Source organism: Daktulosphaira vitifoliae, unplaced genomic scaffold (genome assembly GCF_025091365.1).
Source record: "Daktulosphaira vitifoliae isolate Bord-2020 unplaced genomic scaffold, ASM2509136v1 Scaffold_4, whole genome shotgun sequence".
NCBI lineage: Eukaryota > Metazoa > Arthropoda > Insecta > Hemiptera > Phylloxeridae > Daktulosphaira > Daktulosphaira vitifoliae.
In genome coordinates, this window is record NW_026099575.1 from 39596765 (window position 1) to 39623043 (window position 26279).

Consider the following 26279-nt stretch of genomic DNA (forward strand, 5'->3'; position numbering starts at 1 on the left):
TTTATTCTTTTTTACTTTGTCCTGCCTCTCCTCCTGGCCTCGTCCAATAAGCGCTCGATGGGCGTCGTTGCCCGGGCGGCGCCCCTCCGTAGGGAGGTGGTGGAGATGCCTTTCGGTATGGGCATAGACGAGAACGTCGTTCAGTTCAACGTTCGACGCCGGTACCGGTCGCACTGGGTAGTGGCACATTCAGTTCCGTTTCGTTTGTATAGAAATATATCAATTTTTTCAATCTAACACTGACTATTTTTTATTGATTAATTCGTTTTCAATATATCCGATTTTGTCAACGCGTGTGAGTTTTTATTTCGCCATATTTTTTCCGTGTTCAATGTTCGTGATCTTCGGTTTCCAGTTGGACATTGATTGAAAGCATAACAAATCCGCTTTAGCGCTATGCTAGTGCCCAACAAAATAGCCATCAAAAGTTACTGATAAAGGATACCCGTAAACCTCAATAGTGAGTGCAATAGTTATATAAAATCGAAAACGTTAATCGATACAAATCCACTGACACGGCGTTATAATTAATCAATTTTTTGCCAACATTTCTAGTTGTCGTTTAATTTCCTACGTGTTAAATTGACATTTTTACTACATCGATTTTCAATGAAAAGAAACTTTTCTGCTACGATAATTATCTTTTCTATCCGGTGTTTATCGGTGTAATGATATTTTTCTAGATTTGTTGACGATTCTATTTAAATCAAATAAATACACAATTACTTTGACATCACTAAACTAGATTTAAAAAATGTCGGATCAATCGATCATTTCTAAGTATTGTACTAAACTTTTGTGACAGCGTACCTTACCTTTCTTGGTACATTCGTATACAAAATATAAAAGTAAAATAATAATTTATTATGTTTAATATGGTGAAACTTTTTCATGACTATAACTCAACTCGGTTAAGGATAAAATACTCTTTAAAACAGAAATCGTGCATTTTTGCAATTTTTAAAAGGCAGTAGAATATTAATCCGAAAAACTACGTAGACCCTACAAAATAAAAAACACCTGGACTCGAATAATTCCATTAATTAGTATTGGTTTAATATTTTGATTAATTATTCATTTTTTGAAGGTTTACATAAATCGCCATAAAGTATGTACAAGGATTTCTCAAAACATTTTTCATTTGTGATGTTAAAGAGAAATCCTAGTTGGTTAATTCAAAATTATTTATTTGCATTTGATAAATTATAATGTGATAATAAGTATAACAATAACCATACGTTCGTTAACTCAAAATTTTTTATCATTTTCCAACAATTATTTATTCAATGACTTTATCTTTTTTACTTTCTTTTAATAATATACAGGATTTTTTTATTTTAATTTAATATTTTAAAGCTGACCATTTATTATTTTACTAATTTTGTTGATAAAATTCAATTCAAATAAAATGTATTAATTAGTTAAATAAATGATTATTGAAAATCATAAATATTAAGATTAATGAATTTATAATTAAAATTATTTCATGATATTATCATATCAAATGGAATTAAATAACTTTGAATTACCCAACCCGACTATGATTTCTTTTTAAAGTCAAAAATGTTTTGAAATTACATATACATATCCTGAGGCGATCTGTCAAAACTAGTGGGACATTCTATATATTTATAAAAAATGAAAACAATTTCTAATTTAAAATTATTACACAAAATGAATAAAAATTTATAAACACATTTAGTTAAAATATATATGAATATAAAATTATTGAATGTAATTCAAAGTGTGTTGATTCTTTTGTAAGTAAATTGCACGATTGAATATAAACTAATTATTAGTTGCATACAATGATACGCCTTTTAATTTTTCACATTTGTTTTATCAGCTTAGTACATCGTGTTATTTAGATAACCGGTGTCGTTTTACATTGTGCTTTGTAGAGTGTAAACAGCGAGTTTGACATGAGTTTTTGGGGTGCGCTGAATTCAATTACATGACATACACACACTTATTCATAGAAGTACCCGTTTATAATAATATTTTCTATCAAAGTGAACTTACTATTACAGCTACCTGTTATTTTGGGAGATAAGCCGCCTAACAATTGTTGTGGGTAGTTAAATTGTTTAATTCTATTCGCTGGTTTGAATATTTTTTAATATGCCTGACTTTATATTTTTAGAGGATCTTCGAGTGTATTTGGTTGAGTAGTGCTTGATTTATTACAAATATTATAATGATCGTGTTATTTTTACACCAGTTATGTTGAACAAATTAATTTTGCATATCTAATAAAAATATTAATTCATCGAAAACTAATTAATTTATATCTAGTAGCTCTTTACTAACCTTAAATGTAAACGTTTTATTCTTCAATGGGTTAATTAATTTGTCAAAACCGATATTATGTTTAGCACATAATAGTGAACATGCATATGTATGTAATTTTCGAATTATGGTGATTATGATAATAATAACTGTGTGCTATACTATAACTATAATTTAAAATAATTAATTGTTTATTACATACCTATTTTACATAAATATATGATATAAGAATGTATTGGAGTATACACGATAATAATTTTTAAGCCAAAATTAAATATATATTTTCACTTCACTGCGAAAAAAAAATAACCTTATCTATTAATACTTCAAATTTCCATAGAAAGTTAATTTAATAAATAAATAAAAATACTAAATTTACAATAGTTGTAAGTTCACATTATAGTTCTCAATATATAGTATAACCATTATGATGGTTACAATAAAAAAAAATAAAGTTACACTAATTATAACTAGTATAACTTAATTTTTTTTTTATCCATAATCACACCCAGCAAAAGATAACATTTAGTCTAATTATACATATTGTACTTAAAAGTATGCTTCGTCCAAATATATATATATTGTAAGAATTTATACTAAATTATAAATGTAAAATTCAGTAACAATTATTTAATAAAAAAAAGTAAAAATTTAGAAAACTAAACACTTTCATTCATAATGAATTAAATAAGTTTACAGACCGTGTGCTCCGTGAAGTGTATAAATACTGGTAATTCGCAGTTTTTGTGTGTTATGAAAATTATAATTACTGACTGCAAGTAATTGTAAACTCGTTATCAGGTGATCTCGTTAGGACCTAATATTATAATAGGTTGTGCGCTCAGAATTTTAGATTTAAATTTGATTGTTAAACTAACTCATAATGTATTCAAAACATGAGATATTTTCAAAATTTAACATGTTTATTTCATTAACTACATCTTGTTTGTTAATGTTTTCAATCATTTATTAATAATTTGTAAAACTAAAAACCTTCAATGTTTTTTTCTATTGTAACGATCGTAACAATTGAGGTTCTTCCGTCTATCGAAATAGTTAATTTCAAACATTATTAATAATTTGTATTTTTTAATTTATTTTACCATAATTGTTTTGTGCATCATAAAACATTTTTTTTAAAAATATAACTTCTATATTTAAATTATTTATTAATTAATAATATAACTTGTATATTCTGTTTACATTAAAAATTAATTTTTTAATTTTTATTTGATGCTTTAGATAAATATAAATGATATTATTCGAATATTATAATTACTATTAATTTAATAATATAAAATTGTCACTAGTATTTTGTCTTGTAGTGTTATAGATACCAACACTTTATACTTCTGAACATTTTTAATCTAATTAATATTATTATTTTGTGTAACATACTCAACTTTAACGGGAATTCAAAATCGTTGACGGCAAATTCGTTATTTTCAAAAAAAATTTGATTAATTTCACATTATGACAAGTGGCGTTTATAAAATAGATTTTACTTAGTTTTTTTAAAATTTTCTACTTTACTAATAGAAAAAATATTCTCAGTTAATCTTATTAATTAATATATTGTTGGTATATAGGTTTGCTGTGTGGTGTCCAACATAAAGCGGTATGGAAATGGCTGCCGGCATGGAAGTAGTCGGCGGTGCAGGTTCTCATCATCACCATCACCATCACGGACATCACCGGAGTTGGTACGATACACCGACCGCCTCGTCGTCATCTTGTAGAGATGAACCTCTTGTGGCCGATAACATGTCGGACCATATGAACACATTTTTTGCGCACCACCACGCTGGTGCCCTTGACGGTCATCCCGCAGCAAGGGATTATCACCATCATAGAGCTGCAGCGGCTGCAACGGCTGCAGCGGTCGCGCCGTATCACCGGGACTCGCTAACCGTCACCGCCCGTTACTACCACCAACAAATCCATTCATCGTTCGCACCACCTCCACCGACTTCATCACACGGTAAGAATATTTTTCGCAGGCTTTAAAACATATTTGACACGTTCAAAAGGACAATTCGTTGTTGTAACATAACTATTAATTTCTCATTGACAACAATCGAATATGATAACGCACATAAGATTACACGACTGTACAATAAAAATGTTATAATCCGTTTAAATGTACATCTAATACCGACTCGCGTTTCACAAACGTATTACGTTTAAGTTATGATCGACGGCAATGTTTTGTTTTCGCGGCCATGTTTGTCGTTGGCTAATTCGATATTCCAGTAAAAATTACCATATTTTTACTCGTTACGGTGAGATAAATCGTTAAAAGCTTTCCCAAGGAAATTTTTACGATTTCCCGCGCTAATAGTCACTCATGCAGCTCCGCAGCAGAAAATTCAAACAAAACAACATAATGAGTGCATTTGGCCGGTATGACGTACTTTTTGTACGCCCAGTGCAAAACAGAATATACGTTTTAACGACTTAATTCATTAATAATTAATTAATATGAATATAAATACTGACGACCGGACATTGAGTAATTTGCAAGTGTAGAAAGTGAAACGTTCCGAGTATAGATATTGTTAATTTTTTCAATTTGAAATTTTACTTTGTTGTTAATCACTAATGTTCTCGTACATATGAAAAACTCCGTCAAGGATTTATGTTTATTTTTATTATGCCGCGATGGCCAGCAGTCACGGACGAGATAGCACACTAAAATTTTCGATGGCGCTGGACTGTTTACACCTGGCTGACCACCAAACAGAGCGCCACGGTACCGTAGGCCCGGCCACCATACGTATATTATCTGTGCGGCCGTTCTACACGGCTATCATTAAATGGTGGAAAAATAACAATAATCTCGGGTGCGTTATTACACGAGCACACTATTGTTTATGAAGCCGAGAACACCTCCTGCGCCCACACCGTACCGAAATTGTACACTGAAAGTCCCGAGCGCGCGCGGTTCCCCTGTTATTTGTGATATCGTTTTCAGTCGGCAAACGTTACACCGTCGACTCCTCCGTACGGTGGGCACCGTCAACGACGTCCACGATCGGGTACACGATAATTAAACCGCGCGCACTTAAGAACATACACTTAAAAGCAGTGTGGTTTTCACCGCGCAGAATCGGTAATTTCTATGTAAAACCGCAGTTCGATAAACTCAATGGACAAACGGTGGGCGGATCATTCGAACTGGAGTAGTCATCCGCGCGGCTGTTAATATTTTATTATTGTTATTATTATACGACCGGAGCAGAAACACTTTCATGAACCGACGGCGGTTCACGAGAGGGCCGATTGCGGCGGCCACTTGGTCCAAACCGCTCTTTACCCGGATCGTTACATATATTATTACAGAGCGACGCATTTTGAATAATATGTATTAATATTGCCTGCAATTACAGTCGGAAAACAAAAATATTGTATTTGATGTAATAACGGGCTAATTTTTTATGTTTCTCTTCTGTGGGTTCTCTTCGACCGTAGTCGGTCTTCCGGTCGGGTCAGTGTGTACGCGGCCAGCACCGGATACGGTGTAAGGTTCTCATTAAAATTGGCTCAATAATAAAAAAATGTATAAAATAATAATACGGAAAAAATATGAAAAACAGATAAGAATCTGTCGTCATATAATACATCCTATTCTAATTTTATTTTTTTAAATTACATGTAAATACATAGCTCTATTTTGTACGCACGCATAGGTATAGAACGCAACAGTATAACGACCAGAATAAACATGATATATACACGAAAAAACAATAGTAATAATAGATGTGTTTTTTTTGCCGTCAGCTTTGTATGCAGTTCGAGTGAATATATAAATTCGACAGAAATTCAAATCTGCCAAAACTATTGCGTTACAATGAATCGATAACAATAAACAAGACCCAGTTTTACGATTTGCGCGATTGCATACCGCCGAATACAATCGCCTCATAAAACGTCATCACCTTTGGCATTGGGCCTAAATAACAACAAAACTCACCGAAACGTATCTGAATTCATTACGATAATTCGTCTACCCGATTTATATGCGACATTTGATTAAGCCAACGCTTAATACTTCTCTGACTTTTACCTTAATCGATGTAGTTATTTATTTTCAAACGCTGTCCGCGCACATATTTCGTGTAGAAGCATTCCCCACATCTAAAACGGTGCGACCTATTCGTATAGTCTGTTTTGACTTTGATATTGCCATCACGTTTTTGGTGTTTTTGAATTCGATTGTAATGCCGCCGCCATTGCTTTGGTCTTCTTCGTGGAAACCTACTGCGATTTCGTGTTACGCCCAAAATGTTTGCATACATTACCGAGTTCGTGATAGTTTTAAAACCCTGACGGTTTGTTTTTAAGCATTTTCGCTCTAAAGGGTAGGACGGTCGACTTCACATAGCCGGCGGATCGCTTTATTAATTCAAATAAACCGAGAAAAAAAGTTTCCCAACGGGGCATTTCTTAAGGATTCTTTTTTTATTCTTTAATTCCACACCGCACGCCAACGCAGTTATTGCACGTTGTTTGCATAATATTGTATAAATCGTCGAGTTTTGTGTGCTTGCCGACGTCTCTGCCACGTCCGAGTGGCTCTCGAATAAAACACACGGGAAACAACAGCTATAAAAATAATAATAATAATAATTCTTGAATTTTAAATTGGGCGAGATTTATTCGCCGTTTGTTTTTCGTGTCCTCTGCCGGTTGATTAATCGACTTGTTCTCGTAGACACGACCGGCTCTCTCTCTGTCGTAGCGCTTTTTTGTCGCCCTAGACCGCTCTGCCATACATTCCACCGTGCCCCGAACATGACGGTTTCCACGTCCATTTCATCTAAAAACAAAGACATTCTAATGAAATGTAATAAGGGGAATTTCCAAATTAACTACTAATTTATTTACGTTCGGACGCAATAATGATTCATCCAAAAATATAAACAGTCGTACGGACACGGTGGCTAAGTGCTATAATTGTCGGCCTTCCAGGAAAACGCCGAGCAGGCCTTGTATGCACAAGTCAACGTATATTATTGTAATAATTCACGTCAAAAACAATGTGTGGTACCTAGGGCCTAATTAACAGCGGTACTGCGAGAAAGACTATTAATAAGATTATTAGCTGTACGCGTTTCGTTCGTCAAGGATACCAAGCTCGATTATTATTGTTGTGTTCTATTTTTCGTTCGTTGCAAGTGTGGAGCTTCTGGTAAGCGTCCGTCAAATCGACAATATCGGTCGTGTCCCTCTGCCAATCGTTTGCCGCTAATAAGAAGCAGCAATAACGTTATTACAATTACAGAAGAGCTTAAGTAGGTATTATGCGTGAAAACAATGAGCCGCCGAATAATAATAGTAATGAAATATACCAACGATAAGGTGGTAACAAGTGCGTTTGGAATGTGTGTCTGTTAGGTGGTGGCCCATTGTTGTGATCGTGAGACTGTGGCACCTTTTTGGTCGCTATTTGAATTATAAATCAATTTGAGCATAGCCGGAAATACCTCAGTATGTGTTCGAAAAAGCGCTACCACACGCCTTACCATAATAATATTATGTATTCTCACTCTGTGCATCCTAAGACGTTTTTATTAAGTACTTCTTTATGCGGCGGACGATCAATTTATTTATTTTAACAGTTTTTCGGAACCTTTGTACCTCGATTTTTTACCACAAATATTTAATTATTTACCTCCTCCGCAGCACCGCGTAGCGTGTCACGCATAGTCTACAATAACAACTGAATGTTTTTTTTTATGCGCACGGGTTTTGAACGAAACCAACCGAAATACATTCAAAATGAAACCATAATTACACGTAACGTGTCCCCCCAAAAGACTGCACAATTGCTTCGGGAACTCCTCTGCCCTTCGCGATATCAGTGCGGCGCAACAACACAACGCTTTTAGGGGACGAAACAAAATGGCGGTATTCATTTGGCTCGTTTAGTTTTACACACAAGATTTTATTATTGTCACTAGAAAATGTGCACGCCTCTTGAGGATCACGTGTAAAACGTATTTATTCGGTCTAGTGTCGAGGCTCGCGCCTTATTCGCGAAGATTTAACTAAATCTAAAGGATTGTGACTTAATTCAGACGTATAACATGCCACCGGAGGTGCTAATTTTTTCCATTTTTTTACACAGCGGTTCCGACGGTCTGATATTTAACGTTAGCTCGGCGGGCGTTTGCCATTATATGTTAATGTACGTAAAATGGAAACTCCCGTCGCGGTAGATTAATGTCGAACACGGTAAAAACCATTCGTCTTATTCGCACGCGCTGCCGTGTTGTTTCTACTTGAAATCATAAGACTCACAACACACTACACGTGGGTGCCCAGTACACGGGGTGTGATATATTACTTGTACGGGTTTAGATCGCCGCTGGTTCTCAGTGTTGGCGTACGTTATGTTGTATTTCAAACACACCAACGACGGCGGGCGGTAGCTAATTTGACTAATGGACCGAGGCCCCGGCAGTGACGGGCGCGTGTCAAAACTGTTCCTTTTTTATAAAAAAAAAAAACTACGTTTCTTTGGTGCTCAAAGACTCAATTAGTAAATTGACAACGGCGAGGTTCTTCACACGCGATCAACGATGCTCTTGGGATTTTGTGTGTGTGTGTGTGTGTGACTACTCGATGTTACTGGCTACTGTTTGTTTTTGCTTTGTCGGTTCGATTTTATTGAACAAACGGCTTTTTAATATGTGGCGCATGACCCGTGGCCGCGGCAGTGTCACATATCTTCTTGTAATAATTATAATTTTGTTTAATACACACACGAATGCGATCCATTGCCGATTTCTAGCACGTTCCTCCTCTCTTTTGGTTTTTTTTTTTATAAGGTGTCCCGAAGAATAAAGCGGGTTACGAACTGAAATAATTATTACTTCAATGCACCTTCCACAAAGACACACGACTGTACGTCATTAGCGCGACAATTTACTTCACCTGTCCACTAAGGCCTGGTGCCTCAAATAAGACTTCACCTGCAGTCCAACCGTTAACGTAGTTTTTAATTTTTGTCAGAACTGCTACGCCAACATATTACTTGAAACAAAAACACGAGGAAAACTGGCACATAGTTACTTGAGAGTTCACGTGAACTGCAGGTAGTGAAGTATTAAACTGTCTAAATCATAATACAAGAATTTTGTCGATAAGTAATATTCCATTAATAATCTCGGAGGAACACCGACGAGTCCGGTTATTGTTTTTGTAACTCGTTTCTCTTCCTTTATTAATTTTCAATAGTGTCTATAAATGTATGGGAGGAGGTGTTCATAAACAGTTGTACGTGATGTTCGACGGATAATTAAAAAACATTCATTAAAATCCATTCGATTAAAACCGAATCGCGCGACACGACGCCATTGATGCTTTGATGTTGTGTCTTGTTCGTTAGAATTTGTCACGTACTAGGGTGGTACCGATCTTTGCACCACTAAGTACATCCAACACATGGTATGTTGACATTGAAGAGATGGAGCAGATAGCTCACGGCCCACAGTTTGTTCTTTTCAAAATGCGTGCGAACATATTTAAATGGTTCGTTCAAAGAGCAGTACTTAAATTAATTGAACGACTACAATCCCAATGATCAAATCGAGTTCAATTTAAAATCCTCGCGAGTTTTTCGACTTGAATAAGGTATCAAATCTTTTTCAAAACCAAATGAGTAATTACATAACTTTTTGTTGTCTTAAGTTGCCCTCGACTCAAAGTTTGTTAAGGATAATGTAATTAGTAACTATTATTCGTCTTAAAAGCAATACACGCTGTTATCTTCTTGTTAAAAGATTCCTAAAATAACGGTGCTCGGATTAATTAAAATAATGTGTTTTGGTTGTAGGATCGTCGAGGAACATGTGCAGGCCGTCACACTTTTCCCATCCGGCGGCCGCCTGGCTCAACGGTGGCTCCAACAGTAACGGAAGCAGCGGCGGCAACCAGCTGCAGGAATCCAAGCTGCAGTCGTCGTCTCCGGCCGGTGGATGGTTTTCATCATCACCCACCGTGGACGATGCTCCGTCCAAAGAACTCCAGCATGGAAGCGGCGGAAACAGTGGTATTGGAGGTGGACATCCGATGTTCACATTTCCTCCAACACCCCCAAAAGACAGTACCCCTGACTCAATGACGACCACTACGACGACGGCAACCAGTTCATCGTCTTCTTCTTCGTCCAGTAGTGCGGCGGCCGCAGCGGCGGCTGCAGCAGCTTATTCTATTGCGTCCATGGGCGTTTTCCTACATCCGGATAATCACCAGGGATGTGGTGGTCAGGACGTGAAGCCCTCAATGCTCTCTGGCGGCGGCGGTTCGTCATCAAAACAACGCGAAGGTATCACCGCCACGGCGGCATCTTCGGCGTCTTCTTCCGGCGGCAGCTCGTCGCCCGGTAGTTCGACGTCTTCCTCTTTTAACGCGTACCACCTTAACCACCACAACCAACACGAGCCAGTCGCTGCAACCGCAGCGCCGCCCTCATCCTATCACTACTCCTATCATCATCACCATTCGGCCATAGCGCCAACAGTTTTCTCGCCAGCAAAACACCCCTCATCCTCATGCCATTCGCCCGGCAACAATGCCATGAAATCGTCTTCTTCCTCATCGTCCAGAAATAAATCTAGAACCAGCGCCGGTAAGCCCCCACTGTAAAATCGCCTCATCTAACGCGACCCGCACGTTAACTAACACAGCTTTTTTAATTAATCAAATTCTTATTTATTTACAAGGCTACATTAACACACTAATCTATGTAGAACACTTCGCGTATTTCTTGACGCCATATTAAATAATATTTTTCCAAAATCCTTCGTTCTCAGTCATATGAATAAGACATACTAACAGTGCTAATAAATTTCTTATTGTTCTAACGCTTGGATTTTATTGCGCAGTTGTAACGCATAAATACAATGTGTCGTACAACTATTGGCTTTAAATTATTATAATTTTATGTGATAATGTCGGGCTCAACTAAAAACAGGTTATGTTTTAATATCGCACAATATTGTTGACAATTGGTGTGTTATATCGGCTTGTCGGCAAATAAGTGGCATTTATGAGCAATACACACTTTCAACGATAAATCAACACAAAATGGTGCTCATATCTCGTAACAACCGACAATTTCGTACACGTATTTAATCATTCAGACTCTTAATTTATATGCGACTGCCTTCAGATTTCTAAATATAAGTTTCGATTTAAACGACACGCTAACGTGATTAAATATCAAAATATTTAACCATTCCTTTTTCAACACTTTTTTTCGAAATAGAAAATTCGCCAGCAAAGGTAATGAAACCGCATTTTTTAAATTCGGGACACAACACGCCCGCAACATTCTGACACTCTGCCAATATAATCAATATAATAAGCCTAAATAACATAGAAGCGGCATGATGATAATAACATTGCGACTCCCCTCGACAGCAGATAGGTTAATAATGACTGTTATTTGTCGTTATGTTGTGCATATTGAATGTGGTATGTCCGTGCAAATTTTCAACTGACCTCTAGTTACTCTTGTAATATGATGTATAAACTAATATTTACTCTGTTGTACATATTTTTACTTTATTTATAGAATGGCATTTGGTTGAGGAGTTCTTTGCTTGTAGTTGTAAATATAACACTAATAATTTTAACCTTTTGCGAAGTACTCACTGTTTAACTATAATTTGATTATTTAACTGTTTTTTGTTTATATTATTATTGTAATTAAGTGGGTTAAGTCCGCTCGCACATGCATAACGTGTATTTAAAGAAAATGTATTAAAAAACGACCTCGACTGGCAAGTTTTGGTCCAAGTAAAACCTTGGCCCGAGTTTAGTACGCATGAGAATAGCGTTCGCCAGTCCGTTTCCTGTGCCGTCACAATCGCTATTCTGTAACAAGACACAGTCATGTTATCAAAAAAAAAAACGCTAATCGAACACAATTCTAATTCGCCAAGTATTCGCTGAAGTTAAATGTAATATTTTATACATACGAACGATACACTTTTTTTACAATAGATAACAGCTCTTCATTTTTAATAATACTGTCGTAGAACGGCGGCTGCTGATCCTTTTCAATTTTCCAATTGACCAGTTAAGATTCTCTGATAAGTAAACCCGATATAATGCATTTACGGGGGGAGGTTAGAGTCGTCTAAGAGGATTGGAAAGGAAAAAAGAAATCTTTTCTGCGACTTGGACGACAATAACAATAGACGCACAGTGCGTAAATGCGCAGTGCTACGTTTGACAGCTAATAATACTATGAAAACAGGAAACCTTGGCGAAATAGTATAATGAAAGAAAAAATATCAAAAAGTAAACATGTTTTTGTACGGATACCCAAATTATGATTATCGTAGCACACGGTTCAGTAAGATTAGAGTGAGAATACGTTTTCCCTTTAAACCATTCCAACGGGTAATTCGATAGGTAATGATACGGCTCCATGCGGTCTAATTAGTCTTGTGCTCGGTGAAATTTACATATAGAAATGTATAGAGTGATTTTCTCCTTATAATACACAACCCACGCATCACGCGCCTGGATGTTGTTAGATTACCTTTGATGATTATTGTTATTATTCTTTTGGTAGTCCGAGCTAACACGATACTGTTGCAAAAAACTTCATACGAAAAGCATGTAATACCATGTGTGTGTGTGTGTGTGTAATTATGACAACCGTGTCCGGAAAAACAAATCGTGACATGTCAGAAGTGTAGCCAATTAAAGTAACAAGCACAAAGGAAAGAATAACTCGAAATCAATAACAATGTTGTGGATAAACAGGGAAGAGCGATTTCGGTCGCGAGAATCCATTCCGTTTTACTTTAGTGTGGTACTCATTTTTTTAAGGAACTCTTGTGGCGCGCGCTCGGCATGGGGCTAAACGATTTTCCATCGACTCCTCGGAGAGTCGATTATCACAACATTAAGTGACATTTTTTACGTTTAATCTTCCGATTAACTCCATTTTGTCACGATGCGCGGACTTGACCGACTCTGGTGGTGTTGGTGTTTATTGCAGTTGTTACTATTTTTGCATAATTACATTAATATTATGATTATGTGTGTTGCAGAAGGACGCGAGTGCGTGAACTGTGGTGCCACGTCGACTCCGTTGTGGAGAAGAGACGGTACTGGACACTACCTGTGTAATGCGTGTGGCCTCTACTATAAAATGAACGGGCAAAACCGGCCGCTGATTAAGCCCAAGAGACGTCTGGTGAGTAACTATCGGCACTATTGTTTGCTTTTGGCGCTCGTTACGCGCACAATGAAATTAATATTATTGTTCTACCCGTGCGCATTTCGTTTTATGTGCAGTGCTCTTCCATTGCAACCAAAGTAGGAATTCATTGCATCGTGTAATCAAAATACCACCGTGGCCTTACTGGGGGGGACATGTCGAAACCGAAACCCGTTGAAAATGTAAATTTATCGTTACACTGCACTAATAATAACCAATACGGAACGACAAGAAATATCTAATTTGTATACCGGCCGTGTTTCCCGTGTTAATAGCCGCCGTGAACCGACAGGGGTCAAATCAAACCTGTCCGATGGCCATAATAATAACATCCAACGCGGTTTTTTGTGGCCACCGATTGTCGCACATTTTGTTTACACATTAAACGACAAGCGTTACTAAAATCGTTGAAAGGAAAACAAGTTTTCTGCGTTTATGACTTGGTGGGCGCCGGTATCGACCAAACCGAGAACATTATTAGGAGGTATAAAGGAAAGAGTGTAGCAGTGTAGTCGAATTCAACGTACCGTTTGACCGTTGTATTGATTTTTTTAATTTACACCACTTTTTAATGTATTCTGTTCATTCAGAAATGCACAAAACAGCATGTTCTTACAGCTGTCGTTGCCGAACTCCGTCAGCCATGTCAACAGCATTTTGAGGGGGCTGAGCTACACACACACCGGGGGTTTTTCGTTTGCCCCTATATAGAAAAAATATCCCTCGGGGTAATAACCGGTCGTGTTCCGGTCGGGAGAGCGTTTGTCAATTGGCCAATGGCGTGTTTTAATAATAGTATACATCAGCATAATATTGTTAGTACGATTATGGTCGTCACCGTTTATATTATAATTTGTCTCGGTCCAATGTCTCCTCTAACTACCGATTCCAGAGTGTATTACTACATTTGTACTATTCAACATATTTTTCCCGAATAATATTCTCCTGCCTTCAATGGCGACACAAAACATCGTTAAGACCGTTCGCCCAGACCTTAGCTCTTCGCATATCATTTACATATAATGGACGAGACTTGCTCAGAGTTGTGCGCTGCAGCTAAACACTTAGGTGTTAGACCATACGACGTGTTTTGTTTGACGAATTAAAATATATATTTTCAATTCACGGGCCTTATCAGACACCGTGCAGCACTGGCTGGTCGAATTCAGCGATTTATAACATATTACTATAATTTGTACTGTTCACCCGGCGCGAGTATATGTACGAGTGTTTAATGGACCGACCGTCGGTGACTCTTGCCGGGCTCCGTTCACTGGAATTATAAACATAAAAACCAAATAAGTGTGCAAAGAAAGAGAGGGTAAGTGTGTAATCCGATTTCACCCGAGTCACTGGTCCACACAATTCAATTTCTACGTTTTTTGGACAAACTTTTGCTCTCTGTTAAGTAAAACTATTGTAGTCACGGTGAGGAAACACAAAATTACATCATCGTCTATCCTAGGCGTTTGTAAATAATTACCATATTGTTCCAGTGGTCAAACACATTAGGGTTTATTACCGTGTATATTAACTTTTCTTTTCAATGTTTTCTCTTACGCACTGCGGATACCTCGCGCTTTTACTTTTTCAACTAGCACACGCACTGCTGGAACTTTGCCGTATCCAAGCTTTCCACATATGCTAAACTATTGAAATCAAACTCGTGCGCTCAGCATGACACACACGGTCTACCGGAGTTAATTAGGGCAAAGCCCCCGTGTAAATAATGCTAAATCGGCGGCACGTCAATCCTTACAAGGCAAACAGTACATGCCGGTCTGTCGGCCAAGAGCCACTACTATTTTTACTACGATTACTCCTCCGTCTTCTTCTTATTTTGTCGTGTACACAGTGTATGCAAATTCCGGCTTTCGTTTAAACAAACTGGGATGCGGTAAAAAGAAATACTCAACTCCAGTCGGCTCTTATAACATTACCCGACAGCGTTGTGTGTGTGTGTTGAGGTCCGCCGATTGATTCGACATCAGAATGGCAGAAACAGGCACGTTCTGATAACGCGGTTGACAACGCAGTAACCTGCGTCTAATTGAACTCTGCCGATATTTATTCTTTCTTCCTTATTATCCCAGTAAAAACCAAAAAGTGCCATCCGGACATATCGACTAATAAGTTTACTTATAAGGTCTATGCTCCTCGTTTATTCTTATCCGAGCCCAACCATTATTTCAGAAACAGTATTACTCCCTAGGATCTCACGACCGTTATAAATGATAGGTTATTATTTGACGAAATTTCACCGTGGATCTCGCAGAAAGCATTTTTTATTATTTTATTAACCACGGGAGAGAGATCGGACCCTTTAAAATTTACCATTTTTCGCCGGTGACCCGCATGATAAGCGCTCGGAGAATGAATAAAATAATCCAACGAAACCTTTGGTTAGAATAGGCTGACAGCAGAGTAGAATTAACGGGGACGATATACACACTACGGCCGTTGTGCCCCAACAACGACAGAGGAAGAGGGGGCCGTCCGATAAGAATCGCGACGCCCCGTAAACCAGCAGGCAATAGAATAATTCCCGGGGCCGTTACAGTGAGCACGCGAGGGGTAGCAAAGGGGTGAATAGAAGCTTATACGGGGTGTGGTGGTGGAGGTTGTAAAAATGTATTTCGCCCCTCCTCCAACGGACACCACCGCACCAGTGTGTGTGTGTGTGAGTGTTTTGTGAAAAGGGGGTCGATATTCTATCGACTGCGCAATTGCCGGCCGCAACGATGACGGTTCTTTCCCCTTATATACAACTCATCCCCCTCGCCTGTTCACACACAAGCACATACATCGCGAACTCACTACAAAAGTACCGAAAATAGCAGTGGTGGCACACCGCGGGAGAGTAGGGTACGGCGTAGGGACATGTTGATAAATGATCTTTTCGGCTTTCCCGCAGCTCGGTCATACACAAAGTATATACCAGTCGATTTGTGCATGGCGCATGTGTATGCCGATGACAAAGCTCCCTTGTTCCGTTATCTTCTGTAAACGTTGTACGAATCCCTAGTGATTTATTATTATCAAAACTATCCCACCGCCGTCATTTTTCCTCTCGGTATATCTTTTCCTTTGTATTCACATAGAAAAACCTCGTAGAAAATCACATCCAGTGAAATCCTATTACTTTCGACCACTATTCCTCGCACAGATTGCGAGTGATTATACCAAAAATAAAACGCTTTCAAAAAAAAAAAAAAAACGACCGTCCAACCGAAACAATATAACAGTTTACCCTCTGGTAATTGTCCTTATTTACATGTGTCGTGTAAGAATATGAAGAAATAGAGGTTGCCCACCGATAATCGTGCACAGTATTTTCCCACTTAAGGAAATATTATTACCCATACACGTATCAAGTACATTATGCCACCTTTTATTGTTGTTTTGTGTCGTGTCGTTTTGGAAATCGCGACCTGAGTACGCAAGAGATGCCTGGCAATTTGTTCGGTACCTATTATAATATTATACAGAGTATATAAACGTGGTGTGTATACCGCACTGACTATTATTCAGAGTTTCTATCTCCGTCGCTCTTTTATAACGTCATGTATCCGTACTGCTTCGGTATGCTAATTTAACGACCCGGCCCCATACCGGTCTCCCTCCCTCGATCGCACAACGCGCGGTCCCCTTTCCTTCTCCTCCATTTTCTCTACATCATCCGCATATTTAGTTGTACACAACTATGAACTCGTCTACACCGTGTGATACGTCCTGCAGCGTTGTATAAAAAAATACACACGCCAACAAAAGGCATCGATATTTGCGACAATGAAAGCGCACATTAACGTTAGATATCAACCCATATAATTTACCTGAGTTTTTGTTCTTATCAGTATTACTCATAAAGTTTGTAAAACTAGATAAAATAGTGTAACTATCCCCGTCATTTGTTTTCTGTGAACCCGTTAAAATACACGGTTAATGCAACCAAAGTGTTGATAAATATTTTTCAAAGTTCGCATTTGGCCAATTGAATTTGCTAACGACACCACAAAAAATATTATCGGAAACAAATCGATCACCTGTAATTATTATTGTAGACTATGTGCCCGTTTTAATGACCCGTAGTCTTTTGTTTAGTCTAATATTACTTCATCCGGATGTTTTTGACCCGTTTTGATTTACTATTGTCCGTCCGTTCATTATTATTATTATTATTATTATTTCCGAATAATGTAAGACACTATAATATGTTGTTTAATGAGTAACCAACTTCATTGCGACGGCTGCACCGATGTAGTGGGTGGTGCGCAAAGTCGCCCTTCGGTCACGATCTTACACAACACAACAGCGGTCGACGACGCATATAAATATTAAAGGAATACCTCTAATTATAAACCTTTAGTCTATTAATTATTCTTGCTTTAATCGTAACACCCAGCTTTGTATCGGAATCGATTAATAACCCATGGAAAGTCCTCCTCTGTCGTGCACAGTTCGGTCGTTGCATGTAATATTATTCTACATGTGCACACGTATACCCATGTGTACTTTTTTAGTCTCTCTCGGGTTATGATATATTTTTATAAGATATTAATTACATCGCGTTAACACCCCGTGCAAACGCATATTTTCCTCGTAGGTTCACACGAAAACTAGTTCCATCGATTATTTTCACACACACACACTCACATACCTAAACATGCATAATACGAGTACATCAAGCGCGTTTATTGATTTTATAGGTTTACTATTGAGGTTCTAACGACTATTCCGTTTATTCGGTTTAAAGTAATAGACCAACGAGGTTAAGGCTATTTTCCTTAAATTAATGTAACATTTGCAGCGCTCACTCGATTCACAGTAACAGTTATTATCGTTATATAGTTACAACAATGTGACGTCTATAAACGGATTAAAAAGATTCATACACAGGTCTTGTGACTAGGAATTTTTCGTTTTTTTTTTAATTTAATGAATTGTTTGCACCCCCCGTCACGTTTCTCTAATAGCGTAATTGATTGTGCATGACGAAGCCGATCTTGGTCGTTTTTTCTTCTTATTATTATCATTACACGTGTACAATGAGCGCACGACACGCATAGACCTCCCCATTAATTTTAGTATTTTACCAATTATTATCATTATCATCGTTTCGAGATTGTATCTCCATCTGTTATCTATCTAACCCGACCGTTTAACGTACAAACTGTTCACAACACAATAAAATATTTTATTATCACTGAGCGCCTACTCCGAAAGAGTAAATTAATGAGGTAACGCGGTCGATACAACATTATTGTGCAATTTACCGTCTTGGAAACAGTTAATCCAATCACTACGACCGTGTCATTTTCATAATTTCATGAAATTACTATATTTTTACCGGTCAAAGTGAAGAACTTGTGTCCGCTAGTAATAAACTTTTAATAGTAAAAATCATTTTCAAACTTCATAATTAACCTTGATTAATCTGTCAAATTAAATACACCAATTACCGAAAAATTATTCTCGCGCCCCATTCGGCTTATAAATGTAGCGAGTTCATTTATCAAAACCGTTATCAATTGATTGGATCGGCGAACATAATATAAATAAATACAATACTATTATCATGTCAGATTACAAGTGCGCTTATAATATTATTATATACACCTCTCCGGCGCATACCGATTGACGTTTATACGTGGCATTAAAAAAAAAGTGAAAAATATGTCGAGTCACAAATTGGATGCTTCGTCCCAGACTGGCACGTACAATATTATTATCATTTTTCGGGTTGTATTGACGAGAAGGGTGTTCACCACGCCTACATCTTTACCTACTAATGGACAGTTCTATATATAATGTACACACGGCATGTAATATTAATTTAGAAGTAGTGGTGGTGGTGGTGCAAGTAGTTTTGTTTTTTCACATACCACGTGTGTTATGTGAATTGATCCGATTGTGACGTTTAATTGACAACCGAGGTGGATATAAGTTGAGCGCTCGCCATCCACCGGTTAGATGCAGTATAGTAGTTATAAAGTAGCCATTAAAAAATCAAGTTTAATGTGTAGTTATAGGTAGTAGTCGTTAAACGTCGTGTATATTTTGGAATTCTAATCGTACATCAATCAAATTACATAAAAACATTTTAAGCGCATTGATCGTTTTCTTTTTTTTTTTTTTACTAATGCGTAAGTGTTGTGCTAAGGATTATTTCTTTAAACGTGTAGGTTCCATTTCGATTGTGTTACAAAATTGAATAGTTAATAGAATACATTTTCCAAGTCCCACAATGTATTTAAATTAATTCTCTCGTTTAATGTTTTTTTATTGATACGTTTTGAACATACTATTCAAGTTTCTCGACAACACATAGTTTTTATTTTTTCAACTGAATTCCTCGACGACTTGAGTTTTATTACCCTATTACAATCATTGATGTTCATAGAAGATATCATTGCTGGCATATAGTTTATAAGTTATAATTCCACTTAAGAATGAACATTTTAAAAGTTTTCGCGAAAATAAATAAATAGTTTCATTTGCAATTAAAAAATTTAATTAAATAACATTATTTTCTTCAAAAGTTATACACAGGAAATGCATAAAACATGACTCTTTTGATAATTATTCGTACAACAATTAACGTGGAACAGTCAACCCATAGCTGGAGATTTATTCGTTTTCAGGCGGCTAATTATATTAATGCCAAACAAATTATGGGAAACGGGCGTACGCGTGTCTCGCGGGAAAACATGACATGATATTATACTAAAGTCGATGTTTGAAATCTAAAATTGTCTCGTCGCATGATAAACACTTGGAATTACCATAAAACGACATAATCGAACAGAAATTCTTGTTATTCTTAAAAACTTGCCGAGCTCTTGTTTAAATCGCAAGGTTGTTAATATCATACGGGGAGTTTGTAATTTTGATGAAAAGGTTTTGCAATAAGGTGATTTGTGTCAGAGTTGAAAAACTCCAATAACAGAATGGTTTTTATTGACATAAAACCGATTAAAAATAATAGTATCTTAGCCTGTAGGTGTGCATATGTACGTATAACATTTAATTAAAACTATATACTTTTATAACTCGTCAGACTATCACTAAACTTGTAAAGAATGGCATGCTCGCGATATGATGCAATAAGAATGAACGTTAGTAATGTTTACTCAGACCAATCGAACTCACACCACCCAAAACGTTATGCGTTTTACCAATTTCACGGGAAATTAATTAATGTAATTATTATAATTTGCATAGCACGGGCGGCAGTGTTTTACTCGAATATAAAATCGATTAGATTATAATTGACTCTATCGTTGTTTTATTTTACAGTCTCTCCAGTCAGCTGCACGTAGAGCCGGAACGAGCTGTGCGAATTGCAAAACGTCCACAACAACTCTGTGGAGGAGAAATCAAAACGGCGAACCCGTTTGCAATGCTTGCGGACTTTACTACAAGCTGCACAACGTGAGTACAATAATCTCAACTACAATAGTGTTATTACAAATGATAAAAACGATTCACCCGATCCGATGCAATCTTATCTGCCGTTTTCGCCCAGAAATGGACAATATGTTTTTACCGATTTCTTTTTTACACACACACACTGAGCCTCTGAGGGACAAAAACGAATTATCATTATTTCTATCGTTGCAGTGTCGCCGTCGGTTAGTAGTCCTTTGGCGCCAACCCCGTCAGTCGGCTCCGTTTGTTGTGCTCGAGTGTTGCGTATTTGGGCAGCGCGAACGACAACTTCCGAAACCCATTTAAACCACCAACCCTCTAATCCTGCCAACGCCACCCTCTGAGTTTTTTTGTCATACATACCCGTAAGACACGAGGACCGTCCGCTAAATAGTCTCCCTACCGTTGCAGGCCAACTAAACCGTTTAATGATCCATAAACGCTAATAACCCATCCGTTACACAATATCACGGCGAATAGTTTATCTTTTTGCCTTCGCCGCGATGTACTCAGATTCACATTATAAACCGAATATGTGATGTAACGATAGTCACTTCTTGCGTTACTGTTCCATAATTATAACGGAATTTTCTTAATTTAATCATCGCGCCAATAAAACATTATGCACCGCCTCCAGTGGTGCATGTACCGAGTCAATGCTAATGCTATTCACTTGGTGACGAGGGGAGCTTTATAAGCGCAATTAACTTTATCTAAACTGATTAAGTAAACCTCGATTCGCCTAATTATAGAATAACGCGTGCAATCTTCCCGTATAAAGCCTTTCTATTGAACAAACACGGATCGTGCCAACCACACGGCATGTCAAAAGCTCGTTCATTATATTCGTTAGTGGTTTCCGTTAGCTGTAGAATATCTGAAATGAGATTACTTAATATGCTCTCCCAATGGGAGGTCTACAGCTTTCATGACGTCCCTAAACGTTTTGATTAAAAACGTGCGAATATCTGTCAACGGACGACACATCCTTCGACCCACATGATCATTTCCTGCGCATACATCAGCTTCTTAGACGTGGCATCCGTCGAATGGCGGAGGCGCCCCGTGGGAGACTTGGAGTGTATCGCATGTCGACGGGTGAGGTCTTGACAGAAATTCGGATGTCAGTATAATTTATCAAAAAGGGTTCGAGTTGGCAAAAACAAGACGAAAATACCTATAAAAAAAAGTGAGGGTTCCAACGTAGTCTTTAGAAACCGTGTGTCCGATTATTGTTATGTTATTGGCCCAGTTCGATTGGACCCCCCGCCGTTGTGTTTTTATTATTACGTGTGGTGCTCGATTATCTTGTTATGTACGACGAAAACGTTCTCAGTTTGTCATCGTGTATAAAAAAATACACGTTATAAAACGTAAGAGAGACACGTCGATGATGGGCCATAATGTTGATTGTACCGTATAAATGCTGCTAACGGATCATTCACGGTTACTGTAATATTTTGATAATGTATATACATTTTTTAACGATGGGAGTCTGTATACGCGTTTTCACATTAAAACAATGTAAGCCGGCCGTGTAATAATGTTAGGCCCGGTCACGGGTCGACGGATCTAATAATTCGGAGTCAAATTCCAAGTATTAACATAATATGAAATATTTTATTGTACAAGCGCGTGGTATCGATAGTCTCCCAGGAAAGCGTGTGTACGACGCATAACAGAATGTCTGGACTTTTTTTTCATTCCGATCTTGTGTCGTGTACGCCTATATGCGCCAGACGAGGGTGTGATAGGTCAAAAGATCATTGATACACTACGATATCGTATAAAACAGCAACGATCGTGTGCAAACAGCAAAAATGCAAGCAGATATTTCTTATTTAAAGCGAAAAAGAGCCGAGTAAATGTTTGCCATATTTTTTCTCAAATTATGCACAGATGCGTTTCTCGGGCTAAATTTACTAATGTCGAGATTACCTTACAACACTCTTTACCCACTAAAAAATGTTTAGTATCGAAAAAATTTAACTTGCTCGGTCGTTTGCTATACTAATTCATCAACACAGTTTAGGGGAAGACTTAAATGAATTATGTATACGTCGATTGAAAGTACAATATGATAGCTACTACGTCAGGCTACCATTTAGTAAGCTGTGGCATATTATAATAATGCACGCGAAAGTAATTATACAGTTAATTGTAATGATCTAAATATGAGCGATCAACAGAAATTTTAGTTACCAATGTTTAATTAAAAAAAACTATTCGGCAAAGTGAATAGTTACAATATACAGAGTTATAATTGGAAGAATCTATTAATGAAATTGATTTAAAAAAAATACTAGTCTAATATATATATTTTTAATTTTGTTGACGATGTCTTACATCGTCAATGAAAACAATACTCAAGTAACAATTATTTCAATTGAGACTGAGGAAGTGAGTTTTTTGGCGTGTTCAAGATAAAAAAAATCATATCTAATCATTTTAAGATTCTATTAAGAAAAAATTTTTGTTGAAATAAATTTAAATCAGTTCAAATTATTCAATTTACAAGGATACTCGGGGAAAATAAATAATTTTACATTTAAAAATAAATTGCTTTGAATTATTAAAGATGATCATAAAATTAAATTTTAAAGCAGAATTTAAAATTTTACAGAGTTTTACATTATTATTACTTATCAAAAGATATTTGGTACAAATATTCATTCTATCTTTACTCCTTAACACAACCTATCCGCTTTGCCCGGACTTCCCCTATGGATCAATACAAAGACTTTGAAAATCAATTCCACCCGACGGTGACGATTATGTTCGACGAACGGTACCGATGAGAGAAAATTAAATAGATAGAGAGAGTGGTGGACGTGCGATATTAACAGAGGACAGACAATGGGGCGCGGGCGCTCGGCGGGTGACGCTGCGGTCGGTGTACAAACCGCTAATGACTAATTACAATAAACATATAGTGGAGAAAAAGTCAAATTAGTGCACCCAAAACCCCTACCGCGGGTCAACACCTTATAAAACAGGTCCGTTGTACATATAATAACATCATATTGTTTGTGTATACGATATTCCGCCATTGTGCGTCATTCAAAATAATTATATTATTATTATTATCCGACAAGGGTTTCGTGTGAGCTGTTACGTGTTTAAGATCCGACCACGGCGAGAGTGTCTTTCCATTGTGTACTAGAAAATATAAACAGTTTTTCGAACAATTTATTTTTTATGCAATATCGAAGCTGCTATAGACATCTGTGCCTACCGCTGTGTGGCAGTTATGAAGGCGATCCAAGATAAAGGAGACGACGACTCGATTGTCCTCTAGCAAAAGCTAGAAAGTTTTAAATATTCGATTATCGGTGTTGAAACACGTGTATCTGCCGCTGGAGAAAATGCAAAATTCTGCGAATTAAGCTGTAAAGAATTATTGTCATCAGTTTACTTGTCAGTATTAGCTTTTATTTTAGTATTTCCAAACGTTTAGTAGCCCAAACAACGTATTATTAATATTTACTTGAATTCGTTTGTCAATAACTCAAACGGTGACAAATCGGAAACTTAAACATTTTTCAATGGTCTTTTTCCGCTAGGGTTCCTCCTACTATGAGCGTATAATGTTGTATCGCAAGAAAATACATAACATTTTAAACACAATATCTAAGGATTATTATGGTACAACGTTTTTAAGTGCGTATCAATGGGAAATGGGCGTACACACGCGGCCACTGGCAGCTGATTCATTGCCGGCAACAATAAAAAACCTATTATCGACGAAAGAGCAACAAACAAAACACACAAGGGACGAAAAAAATAAAAGAATCCCGTGTGGATTGATACTTTTTTAAATGTCGCCTCACAGCATTGTCATAGGGTCAATTCGGCATGTATGTCGGAGAGAGCGAGTGGTTCTTTGACAGACCAAACATCCTCTTATGAGGATTTCTTCCGCAAATCGATTTCATCCATCGCTCCCCTGCAAAAACGTTATTGGATTTAAGAATTAGCCACTTTAACCGTCTGGTGCCGTGTACATGGAATCGTTTTATACTATCCTTTTCAAAAATACGACCAACTCATATTGAATTTCAGCCTACCGTTCCACTATAATCTTGTTCCACGTGAACTAACGGAAAAAACATAATATGATAATCTTAAATAAATTTTTGAAAAATGCCCTTTTTGTATTTTACTTAATTGTTTTTTCTGTCACCAGGTGAATCGACCGTTAACTATGAAGAAGGAGGGCATTCAAACTAGAAATCGTAAGCTGTCTTCTAAATCGAAAAAGAAGAAGGGATCGATTTTAGGCGGTAGTGTCGGCGTAGGAGGCGGTAGTGGTGGAGGAGCGGGTGCTTGTCTATCGCTGTCCGGTATGATGCGAGGTGACGGAACCGGAACCGGGTACCATCATCCCGCTTCGGCCGCTTTGCATCCACACCCAGCCGCTATGAGCCATTACCATCATCACGCAGCCGCTGCCGCTGCAGTTATGTACCATCATCACCATCACCATGCCACCTCAGCTAATCAACCGGCGGCCCCACCAACCCCGATTCATCCACATCACCATCATATGGCATCCCTTACGGGACTCGGGTTACCCACCACATCAAACGCAATGGTGAGTAACAACTATGTAAGTTATGAAAGATTTATTCAGTACTAGAGTTAATAATTAGTATTAAGCTATTCATAATTTATCAATGAAATTGCATCTTTAAATTCGATCATCTACACAATAGTCTTAAATAATGTGACTCAAACCGTTTATTTCTAATTACGATTAACACTTATTTTGCATAGTTTAAGATTTTTTACGCATTAAGTACTTGCAATACTAAAGAATTATTGTTGTTTTGATTTACAGGCTAGTTGGAGGTCCGAATACGCGTGATTATTAGACTTGCCGTTTCCCGGGCACACGACGAACCATTTTTGCAGGGTCGGCGATGAATGATTAATAAATCAATTTAGACACAAATTATTACTTAATTATTGTTAATAAAATATTCATAGTTCCTATTTATTCCCAACAAAACAATTTATAAAAACTTACTCATACATGGTCAGTATGGCCCGTGAAAAACTACTTCATTCATTTTATTCAATTATAATAGACGTTTTTATTTTAATTTTAGTAGAATATATTTTTTTTTATCAGATAAATTTATGAACAATTATTATAACTTGTTTTGCTTTTGGTACAAATTTGTTAAAAAAATAATGTTTAAGAAAACTGAAGTTTACAATAAATTATACTTATGAGCTAGTCGAAAACTTGAACTTGTACAGTAAATGATATTTAGAATTATACGCAATTGTGCACAGTATAAGAAAAAAAAAA

General features: G+C 37.2%; 1 protein-coding gene across 7 annotated transcripts in view; it reads left to right on the forward strand.

The window, feature by feature from the left end:
* Positions 1 to 132: 132 nt before the first annotated feature.
* The window catches only part of LOC126903573 (transcription factor GATA-3-like), a 27694-nt gene continuing 1547 nt past the window's right edge, over positions 133 to 26279 (forward strand). For 2 of the 7 annotated variants that reach the window (XM_050681791.1, XM_050681793.1), the window contains exons 1-5: positions 133 to 460; positions 3879 to 4270; positions 10130 to 10924; positions 13365 to 13510; positions 20831 to 20965. In XM_050681791.1, coding sequence (XP_050537748.1) covers positions 3910 to 4270; positions 10130 to 10924; positions 13365 to 13510; positions 20831 to 20965 — 1437 coding nt within the window. In that variant the 5' untranslated portion in view covers positions 133 to 460; positions 3879 to 3909. Of the gene's footprint in view, positions 461 to 3878; positions 4271 to 10129; positions 10925 to 13364; positions 13511 to 20830; positions 20966 to 25148; positions 25572 to 25802; positions 26196 to 26279 lie in introns of those variants that run through there. The other 5 variants (XM_050681790.1, XM_050681794.1, XM_050681796.1 and 2 more) reach the window with 5 other exon arrangements.